The sequence below is a fragment of the Globicephala melas genome, chromosome 18 (genome assembly GCF_963455315.2).
Source record: "Globicephala melas chromosome 18, mGloMel1.2, whole genome shotgun sequence".
Lineage (NCBI taxonomy): Eukaryota > Metazoa > Chordata > Mammalia > Artiodactyla > Delphinidae > Globicephala > Globicephala melas.
The window spans coordinates 22,974,732-22,989,829 of NC_083331.1; the positions used below are offsets into that span (position 1 = coordinate 22,974,732).

General features: G+C 44.7%; 1 protein-coding gene across 7 annotated transcripts in view; it reads left to right on the forward strand.

The window, feature by feature from the left end:
• Positions 1–15,098, forward strand: part of ENOX1 (ecto-NOX disulfide-thiol exchanger 1) — a 604,918-nt gene that overhangs the window by 454,236 nt on the left and 135,584 nt on the right. For all 7 annotated transcript variants that reach the window (XM_030882173.2, XM_030882177.2, XM_030882178.2 and 4 more), the window contains one exon: positions 9,994–10,206. In XM_030882173.2, coding sequence (XP_030738033.1) covers positions 9,994–10,206 — 213 coding nt within the window. The remainder of the gene's footprint in view (positions 1–9,993; positions 10,207–15,098) is intronic.

A 15,098-nucleotide genomic window follows, 5' to 3' on the forward strand; every position in this document is an offset into this window, starting at 1 on the left:
CCCCACACACACACACAAGGCTTGTCTGCAACCGTGCTGGGGCCCGTGCAGAACAGAAGAGAAATGTAGAATAGGCTCCCTGTCTTTAGAGATGGAGGGGAAGGGACCCTCCTAACGTCTATGGAAGAAATAGAACTAGAAGTGGGCACGTGTCATTTCTTTGACTGTTTTCTGTGCTCCTCTCCCGGGTTTGAGGCCCTGGGGCATAAAGACAGAGAGACGGAGGCTTTAGTACCTGCCACAGTGAACTACAGATGACTGGGGAGAGGCCAGATTTGGAAGTTAGGATGACATGTGTGTCAGTTCTGATCCATTATTGAGCAGAGTTGTTTGACTCCAGCAACATGGGTGCACTTACAGGCAAGTGATGGTCACACCCTCCTCAGTCTGTTGGGCGTGTCAGGTTTCGATGAAAAAACAGGTCATGGTCGCTGGCCACGATGAACTGTAATACAAAGCCAATGACGTGATTGTCAACCAACATATGAGCAACATGCTTTGGGAACTCACGGACAAGTGTGAGTGGTGTTGATGACAGTGTCAAGAAAGTCTTCACAGAGGAGGCAGAACTTGAACCTTGCAGGATAAACAAGATTTGTCTCCCCAGGAGAAGAAAGGGCCTAAAGACATTCTTGTCAGAGGCTGGAGCTCAAAGAGTAAAGACAGAAGGAGGCAGAGGGGAATTGGGCACAGGCAGAGAAAGGCAAGTCGCCTCCTCGGGGGAACAGAGCGAAGGTGAAGCTGGGAAAGCAACCTGAGGCCAGATGGTGAAGGCCCTCGGGCTGCCACCGGATTTGGGTTTTATTCCATAAACAATGGAGAAGTCTTTAGGAGAGGAGAGATGCGATTGATCCTTGGAGTGTTTTAGAGCATAGCTGGCAGTGTTTAAAGTGGATTGGATGTTTTCACTAAAGGAAATATGAAAAGCTGCCTGAAACCTATTTTAGGAAGATTGGAAGTTGACATTCTGTTTCTTTAAAAAAGCATTTAAGGGCTTCCCTGGTGGCGCAGTGGTTGAGAGTCTGCCTGCCGATGCAGGGGACACGGGTTCATGCCCCGGTCTGGGAAGATCCCACACGCCGCGGAGCGGCTGGGCCCGTGAGCCATGGCCACTGAGCCTGCGCATCCAGAGCCTGTGCTCCGCAACGGGAGAGGCCCGCGTACCGCACAAAAAAAAAAAAAAAAAAAAAAAGGCATTTAAAAAAAAAAAAAAGACTTCTGCTTCTAGCCCCCATCCCCTGCTCCAGCCTTGGGAGCCCCTAATCAGATGCAGTTGCCACTGAAACTATTGACTTGGGGGAAAAAAAAAAAAAAACCTCACATTGTAAGAGCTGTGAGTTGAGTTTATTCAGTGTCTTATTGCGGACTCTAGATCAGGGGACAGCCTCTCAGCTCTGAGGAAATTTTCCAAAGAGGTAACGGAGGAAGTCAGTATATATGTGATTTTGGTGAAGGGGGTGCCTGTACCCAAGCACACAGGAGAAGGATGCTGCTAGTCACAAGGAACAGATATCTTAGTTAATGGCTTTAGTACTTTTCTAAGTATGGGAAGATGCAAGAATTTGGGTTCATAAAAGTTTTTTCTGAAAATATCTACCCATGTGGAAGCCTGTTCTTCCAGTTTCCCCAGAGCACGGAGTGCCGCATTCCTTTTCTCTGCCCTGAATTCCTTTCAGGGTGTGTTGAAGGTCAGCGACTGCAGTGGCTAATGACCTGATCCTTGTAGATCCTTCTTTAGTTGACGTAACCATAGAGCACCTCTCCCTGATGCCCTTGGCGCATGCTCTGCTGCTCCGAGAAGGCGTGTCTTACCATCATAGGCTGTGGCTGTCCCTTTAATAAAAAGCACGTAAAATGCACATGCAGACATCCTCACTTTTCCATTCAGACTAGAATCCATAAGGAGTGGGCAGAATGAGAAAGAGCAACATTCTCAAGCAGGAATGTTGATTTTGGAACAAACAATTTTTTCTTTAATATCCAGTACATTGTGTAGTATCACCTCACCTAATGAGCTACGTCAGCTAAACTGTATTCGATCGTGTCCACACCTAGAAGTGACAAAAACTAGCACCTTGGCGCCATGACCCCGTGGAGGAGTTTCAGGAAAGTTTGGCATCTATGTTAGGTTCTTTTTAAGAAACCAGCACAGAAGTGTCTTTGCGTGTAAGAGTTCCACAGCATTGCCTTTCCTGTTAAAGGATAGCAGATTGGGAAGTCAGTTTGGTAAAGTCATTTGCAAACCGTGCCGTTTCAAAACTGTATATTTATATAGATGAGTATAATTTGAAGAACTTAGAAGCCGTACTTTTGCCAAGTACTGTGTGATCCCTTGAGGAGAGAACAGATTGGAAATTTTAATAGATGGCAGTTACAGTAAAATGAGCTAGATGGGGCGACATCTTAGGCAACAGTCAGGTAATATCAAGCATGACAATTTCAACCCAAGCACAGAGTTTGGAGTATAAACAGCATTTAATTGCTTAGGAAATTGGCTGCCTCTGAGAGGAAATCCACTCCTTGCTCCTGATAACGCTGCAGAGCCAGACAGCAGGAGCTGGGGACACTGTTTCCCTGAAGATGATTTCCTTGATGTGGGGATATAAAACGCCATCAAGACCTCCGGTAAAAAAAAGCCCGGATCAGAAAGGAAATGGAAATACAATCTGAACATACCTAATTGGATTTGACTTTTTTTCCTCCTCTGAGAAATCTTGCTATCTCAGGTTTATTACAAGCATTTTTTTCCCCCATTTTACACCATACTTGTTTAGCCTTACAATTTTCTTGTGGAAAATCAGCTTTATCCAGCAAAATCTGTACTGGCCAAGTCTTTACTATAACCGACAAGGACCTCCATATCCTGCCCGGTGGTAAAACTATGCATACAGTAGATGCTCAGTAAATTAATTCCTGTCTCTCTTTCTTAGCTGTTTGGAGCTATGAGCGTGTTGCATTTCCGGCCAGCAGTGCTACCAGGCATGATGGGAAGTGTAGGGAAGTGCGGTGTGCCCTCGGCCATCATTCCACTCACTCCACAAGTATTCGCTGAGCTCTTGGCCATATCCCTGACACTGTGATGCCAGGGAAGCAGCACACAAAGCCCCTGCCTCACAGAGTTTAGGTGTAGTTTAGGTTTCTTGAGTGACAGAGGCAATTACAAAGCTCTTCCCACTATTATGCGTGGGAAGTGCAGCGCGCTAGCCCGGGAGTGGTAGGCAACCCAGCCTGGCAGAGGTGGGGTGAGAGAGGGGTGACTTTCTGGGGCCCGGTAGCCCCGATCCAGTGGTCCCTGGGTCTTCTGAGTTGTAATGGTGTAGCGTCTGAGGCACTGAGCACCCAGTGTCCATTATGGTTCATACAAATTCTAAAAAAGAAAATTAGCGGGCACCCTGCTGATTAAATAGACATTGTTCCGAGACAGTTCAACTTAGCGAAGACTGACTGGGAAGTAACTGCTCACAGATCCAAAGTTTGTAGCACGGCTTTGAGAAAGTGAGAAGCAGCTCAATACCACCATAATTACACTTTATTGGAAACAGTAGCACCAGGCAGATGAGATAATGAATTTCTCTTTGTCTAACACAGACCATCCACCCCTGGAGGAGCCCCCTGTTTGGACTGTGGAAGGGAGAGATTGATTAGACAGTGAGGAAAGATGATCTCCTGATTCACTGGGGATTTCTCCTGGCAAGAGCATTTAAAAGTTCTTGTGTACTTTTTCCCCCTTTGGAAAGCTTCACATAATCTTTCATTATATGATGAATGACGAGTTTCTCTCTGAATCAGGTGAAGTTTTGACAAAGCTTTGCAAGCATTGTCCTTGGGATTCCCTGATATGTCATCCAGGATACAGTCTTCCTGCGATCAGCATTTGTAATTTCTGAGGACTAGTCTCTGATGTGCATACAGAATGGCCCCCGATCAGCCTGCCAGAGGGAGAAACCGCGGAAGTGGTTGCCAGCATCTTGCTGAGATGGTTGTCAATATTTATGGTTCTGAGAAACTAAAAAAATCAATAATGCTCTGAGCCAAGTCGAAGTTCCATTAGCTAGAAGCCAGGCTTCCTTCTCAGGGCAGAGGAAATATGAAGCACGGGAACCTGTTTGAGAATCACGTCCTTGGACGTTACTGACCTTCACAAGGCAAGATAGACCATTTCAACTAGAAACACTTTATCTGATCCAAAAGCAGGAATAATCAGTGCATGTTTATGTTGTCCCCGCTGAATTTTCTCATTTTCACAGGTACTAAATTGTTGGAGAGATTGTGTGTGTGTGTGTGTGTGTGTGTGTGTGTCTGTGTGTGTGTAAGTGAACTTGTAGGTATGTCGAGGGTAAAGGGGGAAGTATTAACATTTATGTAGCCTTTCACACTATCAGTGATTTGAAGGCTAGGTGAGGTCCCACCCCTCTTGATGGTTAATTGAGCAGCCAGAGAATGGAGATTTGTTTAGGGATGTCTAAGTTTTAGGTACACATAGTGAAATTTTGGGAATGTCGTCGTAGCAGTGCCGTCCTGGAATGTCCATTCTACCTGAATCAGTATGTGGCTGTACACTATAAGTTATTTCCACCTATCATAGAGGCTAGAAGTCAGGGACAGCTGTATAGACATGCCATTCATTCTGTGTGTGTGTGTGTGTGTGTGTGTGTCTGTGTGTCTGTGTCTGTCCCCATTTCTGTGGAAAGAAAAGTGTTGTAGAATGTCTTCCTTTGTACCCTCATTCTCGAGACGTTTTGTTCAAACATGGAATCTCCCTTCCTGTCATTCCTTTCTAGACCCACCAGAAATCAGGCTACTCCAACCCACTTCAGTTTTCATATTCAGGGCTCATGGCCTGGCTCTTGTCACACTTATTGTTCTGAAATTCAGGGCCAGATCTCCCTGTGCACCCAAAGAGGGAGAAGAAATACAAAATGAGCCTGTATCAGTGATTTTACTTAACTCACTAATTAATGAGAGAATGAGTAAGATGTTAAAACTGGTTCAAAAGAGAGTTTGCTTTGTAAAGACATATTTTCTTCTGGACAAAAATTCATTTACATTGTTACAGAGAAGAATTATTTGCATTGTTATGCCTTTTCACAATTTGTCTTCTGTCCCTAAAGAGTTGTAAAATAGCCTAGTCAATAACAATTAGAGATTCACATCCCTGGAAAATCAGATAATGCCAGAGGCGGGTGGAGAGGATCCTCTTGCCGAGCATTCCATCGAAAGGATCTGCAGTCTCTGTGCCCATTTCCAAGACTTTGACATTTTTTTTCACATTTTTTTCTGGGATGAAGATGACTGACGTTTAAGCAGCTCTTCTTTAAATGGGGGTGGAGGGTTTGGGGACAGGGATTCACAAAGCTCATGAGAATCACGTCAGAGCCTTTCAGTATTCGCCACTCTCTCAGATGCGACTTTCCATTTCAGGTTTTCATTATCTTTTAACTTAGGTGAGCTCCTCACCAGTTTCCCTGGCTTTTATTGAGTGATTTCTTCTAGTGCTTCTCCAGTTTCAATGTGCATATGAAACGCTTGGACTAGGATGCAGATTCTGAGTCTGGAGGCCTGAGGAGGGTAAGGCTACGTTTTTGATAAGCCCCCCAAACGAGGCTCACGCTTGTGGTTTTTGACTAGCAAAGATGTTTGCCACGTGCAATTTTTAGAATGCCTCCTACGTGCCCCGTGCTCAGTAAACGTGGAGAAGAGGGGTAGGGAGGGAGGTGACGAGAAATGAAATAAGATGGGTATGGATTCAGATACTGAAGTGTGATCATCATTATAATATTATTTAGTCCTCACGAAGCTGAATACAAAGGTTATCACCTTCCCAGAATTAAAAAGCTAAATTCAAAGCTAAATGTAAGGGTTATTACCTTCCAGAATTTAAAAAAAAAAAAAAAAAAAAAACTTTCAAAAAGATTTTTAAGTCATTGGATAAGCTGATTAGCTTACTGTGGAAAGCTCTGCTTCTGTGTAATTATCTGATATCTCTCTTAACTTTCATTGCTTATGGGAATAACCTCGGAGGCCTGGAGGATGAAAGGACCAGCCAGCTTAAGTGCCGTGAGAACATTTATCTCTGGTAGACAATGTGAAAACACTCTTCAACCTGAAATTAAAATGTTTATTATCAACTGGTATTTCCCAACTTTTGACCACTGGATTTGCTGTAACTTTCCAGCACTAATGCACTGCAGATCTATTAGAAATAGAGTATAATGAAAGAAACTACGAAGGGAAAAACTCAGAGTGAGCAGAAGACTGAAATATGTTTTGGAAGTTTTCTTCTCACGTTGACCCCTCAGAACTGGAGGGCCAGTGGATACAGGAACCAATGATTACTGTATAGAGTGACTAATGTTTTCATAGCAGGATAGGTAGGGAATTGTGGAAACGTAGCAAAGGGACACCGAATTCATGTTAGGGTTGCAGAAAAGCTTCCTTTATGAAAGGCACTTAGGCTGACTCTTGAGGGAAGCATTAACAGTTAGCCGGGTAGACCAGGAGTTCCGGGGCCCCTAGGATGAGTGCACAGTACATGCTAAAGCAGGGAGACAAGGCCATGGTCCTTAACAAAGAGGAGTGTGACAAAGGAATGGCGAACGGATTGAAGGGGAAACTGCAGCTCAAGGGAGGCCATGGAGCAAACAGTTGCAGTAGCCCAGGTGTGACATTGTGAAGACGCTGAATAGAAAACATTGGGCAATTTTTAATGAGCAAATGTTCCATAGTCACTCCAAAATATGCCAGTTTTCCCAATTCTTTGTGTGGAGAAGGCATGTCTGCACATTCTAGTTTCTGAAGGGCACCCACGTTCAGAGTTGAACCCACGCATGTTCACAGAAAGTATTTGGAATTTTTATAAGTGCGTCTTTGATGTGATTTTTATGAGCCGTGTTAATTTATTTCCGCATGAATAGCTTTAAGAGTGCCGCAATCTAAATCCTGTTTAAATTAGTTTATATTGTTTTCTGTTTTCTCTGTGATCTTTCCCCTGAATCCAGAATTGAATTTTCATTTGGGTATTGAAAATGACCGCTCCCAACACCCTCCTGTAGCCGTTCAGGGGGAGCTGCTGGCTTCGTCTTCATTTAATATAAAGTCACGTCTTACATGGCAACAGACATCGACTAGACTTAACCAGTCATTCGTTAGCTAATGTTTTCACAGTTAATTTGAACGTCAGTACATCAGTCATCCACCAGCCCGCCTCAGAAAGTTCAGAAACGAGGATGAAATTGGGAGTTTTCAAAACCATGTACTAAGCGATATATATATGTATATATGAGATATATACAGTATATAATGTATATTTTATTTTATTCATATATACTGAGAAAATGGAATTCTGCCTACTATTACTTGTTACAATGTTAGAAAGTCTCTTGCCTACTTACTTTTTCAGCTGTGTATTTTCAGTTGCTTAATCCTAAAATTGCTGTCTCTCTTTCTGAAAACTATCAATTAGCTCTGATCTGGTGAACTTATGCTTTAGGTCTAAGAGTGAAGAACGATAAAAATTGGCTCTTAGGTCATTCAAGGAAACATGCATTTTTAAAATTTAAGTGTGTTCTTCCTGACAGTAAATTAGGGTATTTATGGACTGCGTAACCACAAGCAAGAGAAGAAAAAACTGCGCCCCTGCGAGGGTGAAAGAAAGATGGGACCCCGTTGCTCGCTCTCTCTCTCCTTGGAAGCCCCATAATGAAAACATCTAGGATTTTTCTCTGTGTTACATAGAGATGCAAGTCACAGCAAGGGGGAAATATGGTTCATGAAGTCAGAGTTCTCTTTTCTGTTGTTGTTATTTTTTAAGAGGGGGACAAAAAAAAGAAAAGATTTCTTATAAGCATTAGGTTGATTTCTGCGTCTTTTCGGAGGCCCATTCTCCTAACACATCTGCAGAGACGCAGAGAGAGGGAGAGAGGCAGAATTTATTCTGACTGTAAGGGTCGCAGTGGGGCTCCCACAAGCATAATGCTGAATTATGGGCCTCTCCACGGGGTGAACGCAGTGTTAAGTTGTGTGATGGATTCTATCTTATACAAGCCGCTCTGGTCCATGAAATAAGAACCCCGTGCAGCTGGAGTTCACTGAGGGTTGAACTCAGACTGAAATTCCAGAGTTAACAAAACTGTGCAAACCAGCTGTGACGCTGAACAAGTGTGCGCTCAGTTGCGGGTTGGTTGAAATTGGCAAGGAAACTTGGGTCTTTCATGTGCGGGCCGCCCTGTGGGCCTTCCCCAGGCCACTTATCTCCTCGGATCAAAGCGTGAGGGCAGAAGGGGCAGGTTTGCCCAGGAGTAAAGCTTTGATCCCCAAGCCCAGGCTGGCACCACCCAGGCGGGAGAGGGCCCGGGACGGTGGCCCATCAACAGCAGGATTTCCATCCTGGAGAATCCACAGGCGCTGGGTCAAGAGACCCTGCCTTCACTCAGTGCACGTACCTCCTGGGCAGGAAGCAGCCACAGCAGTGAAGTGCCCTGGTCTGAAAGGGGGCCTCTGGGAGAAAAGGTACTCACGGTGTTCCCACAGCGCTCCGCCAGATTCACAAAGCACTCCGCGAATGCAGACTTTGTATGGTGTGTAAAATACTAACAGCGGTGGTTGATTGTAAAACCTCTGGTGAGTAAAATAAAATAAAATAAAATTCCTTTACTAAACGTGAACCACCCTCTGTTCATCTAGAGTGTGTATGTATGTGTGTGTGTATACGTATGCACACAAGATATAATAATATATAAACAGTGGAATATACACGTACAGTGTATAAGGATGTCCCTGCTGTCCCTCTAGTAGAGGGAACATGGTAGTCACTTAGCATTTGTCAAATGCGTGAGAAGCATCTGAATCTTTTAGTCTAATTTTGCTTCTTAGTTTTAGAACTCAGATTCTACTCAGTTTACTTGGAAAATGTAGGATTTTTTAAAAACTTTTTATTGAAGTATAGTTAATTTACAATGTTGTGTTAGTTTCTAGGATATTTCTCTTAAATCACATCTTTTTGGGGGTAAAAAAAATAGGGATGAAAGGCTCGTCTCCTCAAGTTTGTCTGGAAAATACGCAGTGAGCCTTCAGCAATGGGATCAATTAACGTTGTAATAACTGATATACAGCTTCCACTTCCAGTTAACTTAATCTCCTTCAAACTTGCTTCTTCTCCACCTTCAAGTCAGTCGTAAAACACAGATCTATTCCAGTAACTATTTGCGAACGGGCAAGTATATTGGTTTCTTTGAAGTAAACTTTATCACTTATTTACAGGCAGAACCTCCCATCCCCTCCCCCCATCAACACACCCCTCAAACCAAGTTCAAATGGGTTTCCAGTAGCCTTCCAAGGCAAACACTGACCACCCCGGAACAGGTCCTCTTTTGTTGAAAACAAGGAAATATTCTAGTTTTCAGCCTAATCAAATATGTTCTATTAAACCTAAAGTGAAATTAGTTTTGAACTGCAGTAGTATAAGAATTGACCTATTCCTACTACCACCTTGGGAACAATATCTCACATCACAACCACTTTTAAAAGTAATTTAATCTGCCATCCACATCTTGACAATAACTCAGCAGATTCTAAGTCAGAAAACTAATATCACTGTATGCTATTTCTGGTGAAAGAATAAAGAAATCAACTGGAGGCCAGATAGGTGAATAACAGTTTTTCGAGCCAGTCTTAAGAAGGAGAAATCTGGGTTTGGTGGAAGAGTGCAGTTGTACCGTATTTCAAAGGATGCCCAGAACAGATCTTCTAAAACTGAGCTCATTGAGAGGGTGCACCACCCCTTTGTTTCTTGGGTGGTTGTGCAGTGCTGTGGAGCTAGATGTGGGAAGACAAGCTAAGTGATGATGGAGCCATTAGTCACAGGAAAGCTCACGAGGTGAAGTTCTGAAAACATATCCATTAGGATGGACCGTGCTTTGCCTTTAGAGAGGAACCAAAGTGAAAACCAAAATCTTTCCTGGGCATGATTTGGACTTGGTGGTTTTGCATTTCCAGACGATAGCAAGTTTTCAGAGGCCATCACAGTGCTGCTGTCCTGGATTGAGCGAGGGGAAGTAAACCGGCGGTCCGCAAACCAGTTCTATTCCATGGTGCAGTCGGCCAACAGCCATGTCCGCCGGCTGATGAACGAGAAAGCCACCCATGAGCAGGAGATGGAGGAGGCCAAGGAGAATTTCAAAAATGCCTTAACCGGGATCCTCACTCAATGTAAGTAAGATTTTGGGGGGCCATCTCTTTTGTCACGGCGTTGCCTTTTCTTATGTACTCTTTTTTTTTTTTCATTTGGGGGTAAGTAGTCCCATAATTTCCCATCTTACTCCATATCGAATGGCAGAACCTCATAAGCAATTTCATGTCCTGTGGCAACTTGGAGGAACACGGACCCCGCCCTGAGAGCTTACTTCTCAAGGTGAGCAGCATTTCTGTAGCTTTTCCTCAGAACACCCCGCCTGGCCCCCAGGGCGGGGCAGACAGACGCTGCTTCGGTGCCTGCTGGACCCACTGCAGTTCACACCGCCCCTGCAGGGTGGCCACCCTCACCTGCGGGCTCTACACCCAGACCCGCACATCCTCCCCGTGCCGAGAGTAGAAGCAGCCCCTGAATACACTGTCACGCATTGTCCTTGGGCTCTGTTTAGAAAGAAGGTCAGAAAGACTCCTCCTCAGGATCCCTTATTTGAGGTGAGCCTTGGCTGTCAACACCGGCAACTCAGGAGTAGAGATTTTTCTGCAGTATTATTTTTTGTCCTTTTTTTCATTTGGAAAGCAAATTGCCTGAACCACTGGATGCCGGTGATTTTTCACGTCCAGATCCTAAATTGGTGAAAGGGAGTAAACGGGGCTTTTTCTCATAGAACAATAGTTAGGGAAATTACCCAGGGCTCTATTCAAAACAAAGGACATATATTTTTTTCCGGGCACTCTGCGTCTGTAGTTAATGTCACAGTGGCATCACGCCTCACAGCTGCTCATGTGCCCCTTGCTTGGTAAAAGCTATTAAATGACACTTGTAACGGTGCCGCGCTCCATTCCGCACCAGGTGCAGGACCCCGCACGGGATGGCAACATATGCAATTTACATATTCATTCTGAGAATACGTATTATTTTCAATGACATCATGTGCCAGAACGCCCATCACCTCTTTCATCAGTGTAAACCCCAGCCATAATGTATCCATTAGGATGGAAAGAGAGGAGGGGATGAAAAACCAGCATCTTAACTGTAAATGTGTTTTATATGACTTTGTTTTCAAAAGACCATTTTTGCCACAGTGTAAAATGTCACGTGAGGAAACTCCCAAACATAAACTCTGATAAGTGACCAAATATCCAGTATGAGACCAACCTGGGACACCCTGTCTTTGTAGGAAAAAAAAGGAAAAACGGAACTGCTGTATCTCATAGAGACTACTGTCAGACCACCTTACCTAGATTCCCTGGTGGCGGGCAATGACCTTTTACCCGACTGTGTATGCCCAGCAGTTCTGAAGTTGGGGTTACTAGGGCTAGGCTAAAGTCCACTAACACCCAGACCACCTTTTAAAGGAGGGAAGCAGAGAATTGATTAGTAGGTGGGGTAGGGTGGATTGGTAGCAGAGAAAAGGGAGAGAGGGAAAGGCCACACCATTCTAATAATACAGTTCCTGCAAAGTTATGGCAAGAAGCCAACTGCCTGAACAGTAGAATGATCACTGATTACCTTTTGCTCACTAGCATCAGTTTGAAATAAATCCTTATTCCTGTGCGGCGTACAGTCCCACTGGGCAGGGAAGACTCAATCCTTGACTCTCACAAGGAAGATAGGAAGGCAGCCACACATTAGAATAGGAGAGGGATTTTGTTTTTTTCTTACGATACCCGTTGAAAGAAGCACTTGTTAAAAACAAGCCCCCCATCATGCGGCTGAAAGAATGGGATGTGTCTAATGTTATACAGGTAGAAGCCAACCTAAGTGTAAGACCAACGAGCGATAGACAAAGAAGTCCAGCACGTGGGGATACAAACGTCAGTGTTTTACTCCTGATAAAAGCTGAACTGGATAATGGGGTTGAGATCTGCAGCGATGACGGGCTTCCTGATGCTGGACCTGGGGGGTTGAGCATCCAGCCACAGGCAGCTCCGAGGACCACAGGCTTCTTCCTGTGGAGCCTGTATCCGTATGTACCACATCACACGTGGAGAAGCAGGCGGGAATGAGTACAGGTGACCCTCGAACATCACACAGGGGTTAGGGGCTTGGACCCTCTGCAGGATGAAAAATCTGAGTATAACTTTACAGTCGGCCCTCCCTGTCCCCAGTTCCATATCCGCAGATTCAACCAAGCATGGATGATGCGGTATGGTAGTATACATAAATGGACCTGCACAGTTCAAACCTGCGTTGTTCAAGGGCCCACTGTACCCTGTACAGGCAGGCTGGTTCACTTGCTCCCTGAAAAAGAAGAGAATGAAGGACTAGAGCAGGGCCAGGAATTTTGGAGGAAGATCCCACCTCATGGAAACTGCAAGAATGGAGATTACTGTCATAGATAACACTAAGGTACCTCACCTGTAAAACATCAAAATTTAAATTCTTGCTTTTAGCCTTCAAACCTGTCCTCCTTTGGTTTTTTCCTTCCCATTTTAATAAATTCGCAGACCAAAATCCTGTAAGTAATTTTCACACCCACCATCCCCCACCACCAAAGCCCACATGTAGGACAGCAGGAAATCCCATTGTTTCAACATTCAAAATTGACCCACTTTTATTCATTTTCACTGCCACCATTCAAGTGCAGGCTGCCTGAACGATGATAAGAGCCTGTTATGTCAGTGAAATATGGTGTCCACTTGTAAGTAATAGAAAACCCAAGCAAACTTTATCTTAACAAATGGAGCATTTTCTTTTTATACCCAGTGAAACCCAGATTTGTTGGCACTGATTCAGTGGTTTAAGGCTGTCAGGCCTGAGGTTTCTGTGATACTATCAATATTAACCTTCTTAGATAGTTGTCTAAGAGGGCTGCTGTTGCTCCTGCCATCACATCTTGTTTTTACAAGCTGGAATCACATAAGAAAAAGGAGAGGAAGAAAGGAAGAGGAAGGGGTTGCACCTTTAGAGCAGGAAAGCAAATTTGCCCAAAGATCCTCAGTAGGCTTCAATTTATGTCTTGCTTTGCAGAATTATTACACGTGGCCATGCCGAGCTACAAGGAAAATGGGAAATATACTTTTTTGACTGGGCCCATTGCTCTCCACAATAAAACTGGAGTTTTCCGAGTTAGGAAGGAGGGGAGAATGGCTACAGAGAGACATTTTGCAGTTTCTGCCATGTGTACTTCCTCCCTTTCCACCTTTCCTCCAGCTCAATCTGTTTTTCACACATTGTCTGACATAAGTCAGAGCACGTCTTCCCCACTTAAATCCCTTGAGTAGATTCCCACTGCACTTACAATAACATTCATCCTCCCGGGCCTCAAGCTCTCCGTGCTTGCCTCTTCAACGTCAGCTCTCCCTCACCTCATGAGGCATCATCTCCACTGGCCTTTTTCCTGCCGAGCCCGTTAAAGCTACCTCCCACCTACGAGCCTTTGCATATCTGTTCCCTCTGTCTGCTGTGCTCTTCCCTGTACTCTGCATGCTTCCATCCCTCTCATCCTTTAGGTCTTGGCTGTAAGGCCACCCTTTCAGAGAGGCCTTCCTGATCCATCCTCTCCCAGCAGCCTCCCCATTCCTGCATCTCATCAGGTTCCTCAGGGCACTTCTCCAAATGGGTATGACTTAATGAATTCTCTGGTTTTGGTTTATTATAATAAATGTCACAAAGGAAAGGACACGACTCTCCTAGTCATCAGTATATATCAAGTGCCTGGAACGTGGAAATACGCAGCAAATACTTGGTGGATGAGTGAGTGAATGAATGAGTACGTTGGAAGGAAGGCAGGAAGGAAGGCTGAAACAGTAAGCTCAGAAGTTTCCAGGAACCTTGTAGAACAGTTTGGCATCGGTGTTAGCACTGTCTGTGGGTAACGGAGTTTCACCTTGCATGTGTAATCGAACAAGTTGAAGAAAGAGCTCACCAGCTGTGCTCTTGTTGGAAACTGCTGTATTTTACCAGACACTTGGTAACAGGCTAGAGGATGTTAGGAGAGTTGGGGTAGAAGAATAAACACAGAAGTTCATGTTGACATCTCCCCAGTTGTCACTGTCTGACAACCTGTACCTTCCCCATCTCCCTATTACTGTTTGAGAGATTCCCCACCCCCCGCACCCGCTTAACCCTGTAATTTGATTCTGGGAAGTATTTCAGCAGCCAGCAGATACCAACAAGGATTGTGAAAACCCCAGCTGAACTTGACAGCCCCCAGAGCTGTGCAAGGGGTGCGCGCCCCAGCCACAGAGGGCCTGAGGGGCCCTCGTGTGAGTCCTCAGTAGCCGGGACCCTTCAGGAGGACTTGCAGATGGCAGGTACTTTCAGTGTGAGCCTCAGCTGGAGTTAAGCCTGTGACGTAGAACGGGAGCATTGCGGAGCTCACTGAGCCATCGCAGAAGTTTCCATTCGTTTTTATGTGCTTTTACAAAGACGACAATTCCCCAGATGCAAAGGGGAACCAAATTCTAATGTGAAATTCACCATAAAAATATTAGCAGTAACCTGACTAGCCTGGTAGGTGTGTGTACATTTCCCCATCCTTTGAATTTTGAAATATATCTCACGTCATGTCTGGTGGAGTTATGTTTGTTCGTCTCCACCGCATTTTCTGCTTCCCCAGATGGCTTCAGGGTGAGTTTGGTGTCCATACACGGAGCTACCTCTAAAATAATAGCTGCGGAAGTCCACAGCAGTCGACGTACTTGCCGTATTTTCCAAAAGTAGAACCAGTCATCCCCCCACTTATCAGCTTTCATATTTCTGGCAAACACCACAGGAATCCCATTTGGCTTTCTCTTTTAGAATTAGATTCGGATTGTAAAGCACTGGGATTCGGGAATGACATCTCAGCTCTCCTTCTCCAGAGTGGCTGGAAATTTCCTGGTTATTTGACAGTTACTCCCTCCCACATAAAAGATCCCCACAATGTCAGTGTTACGCTCCTAGAATTCCATGGCAGCCTCTCCAT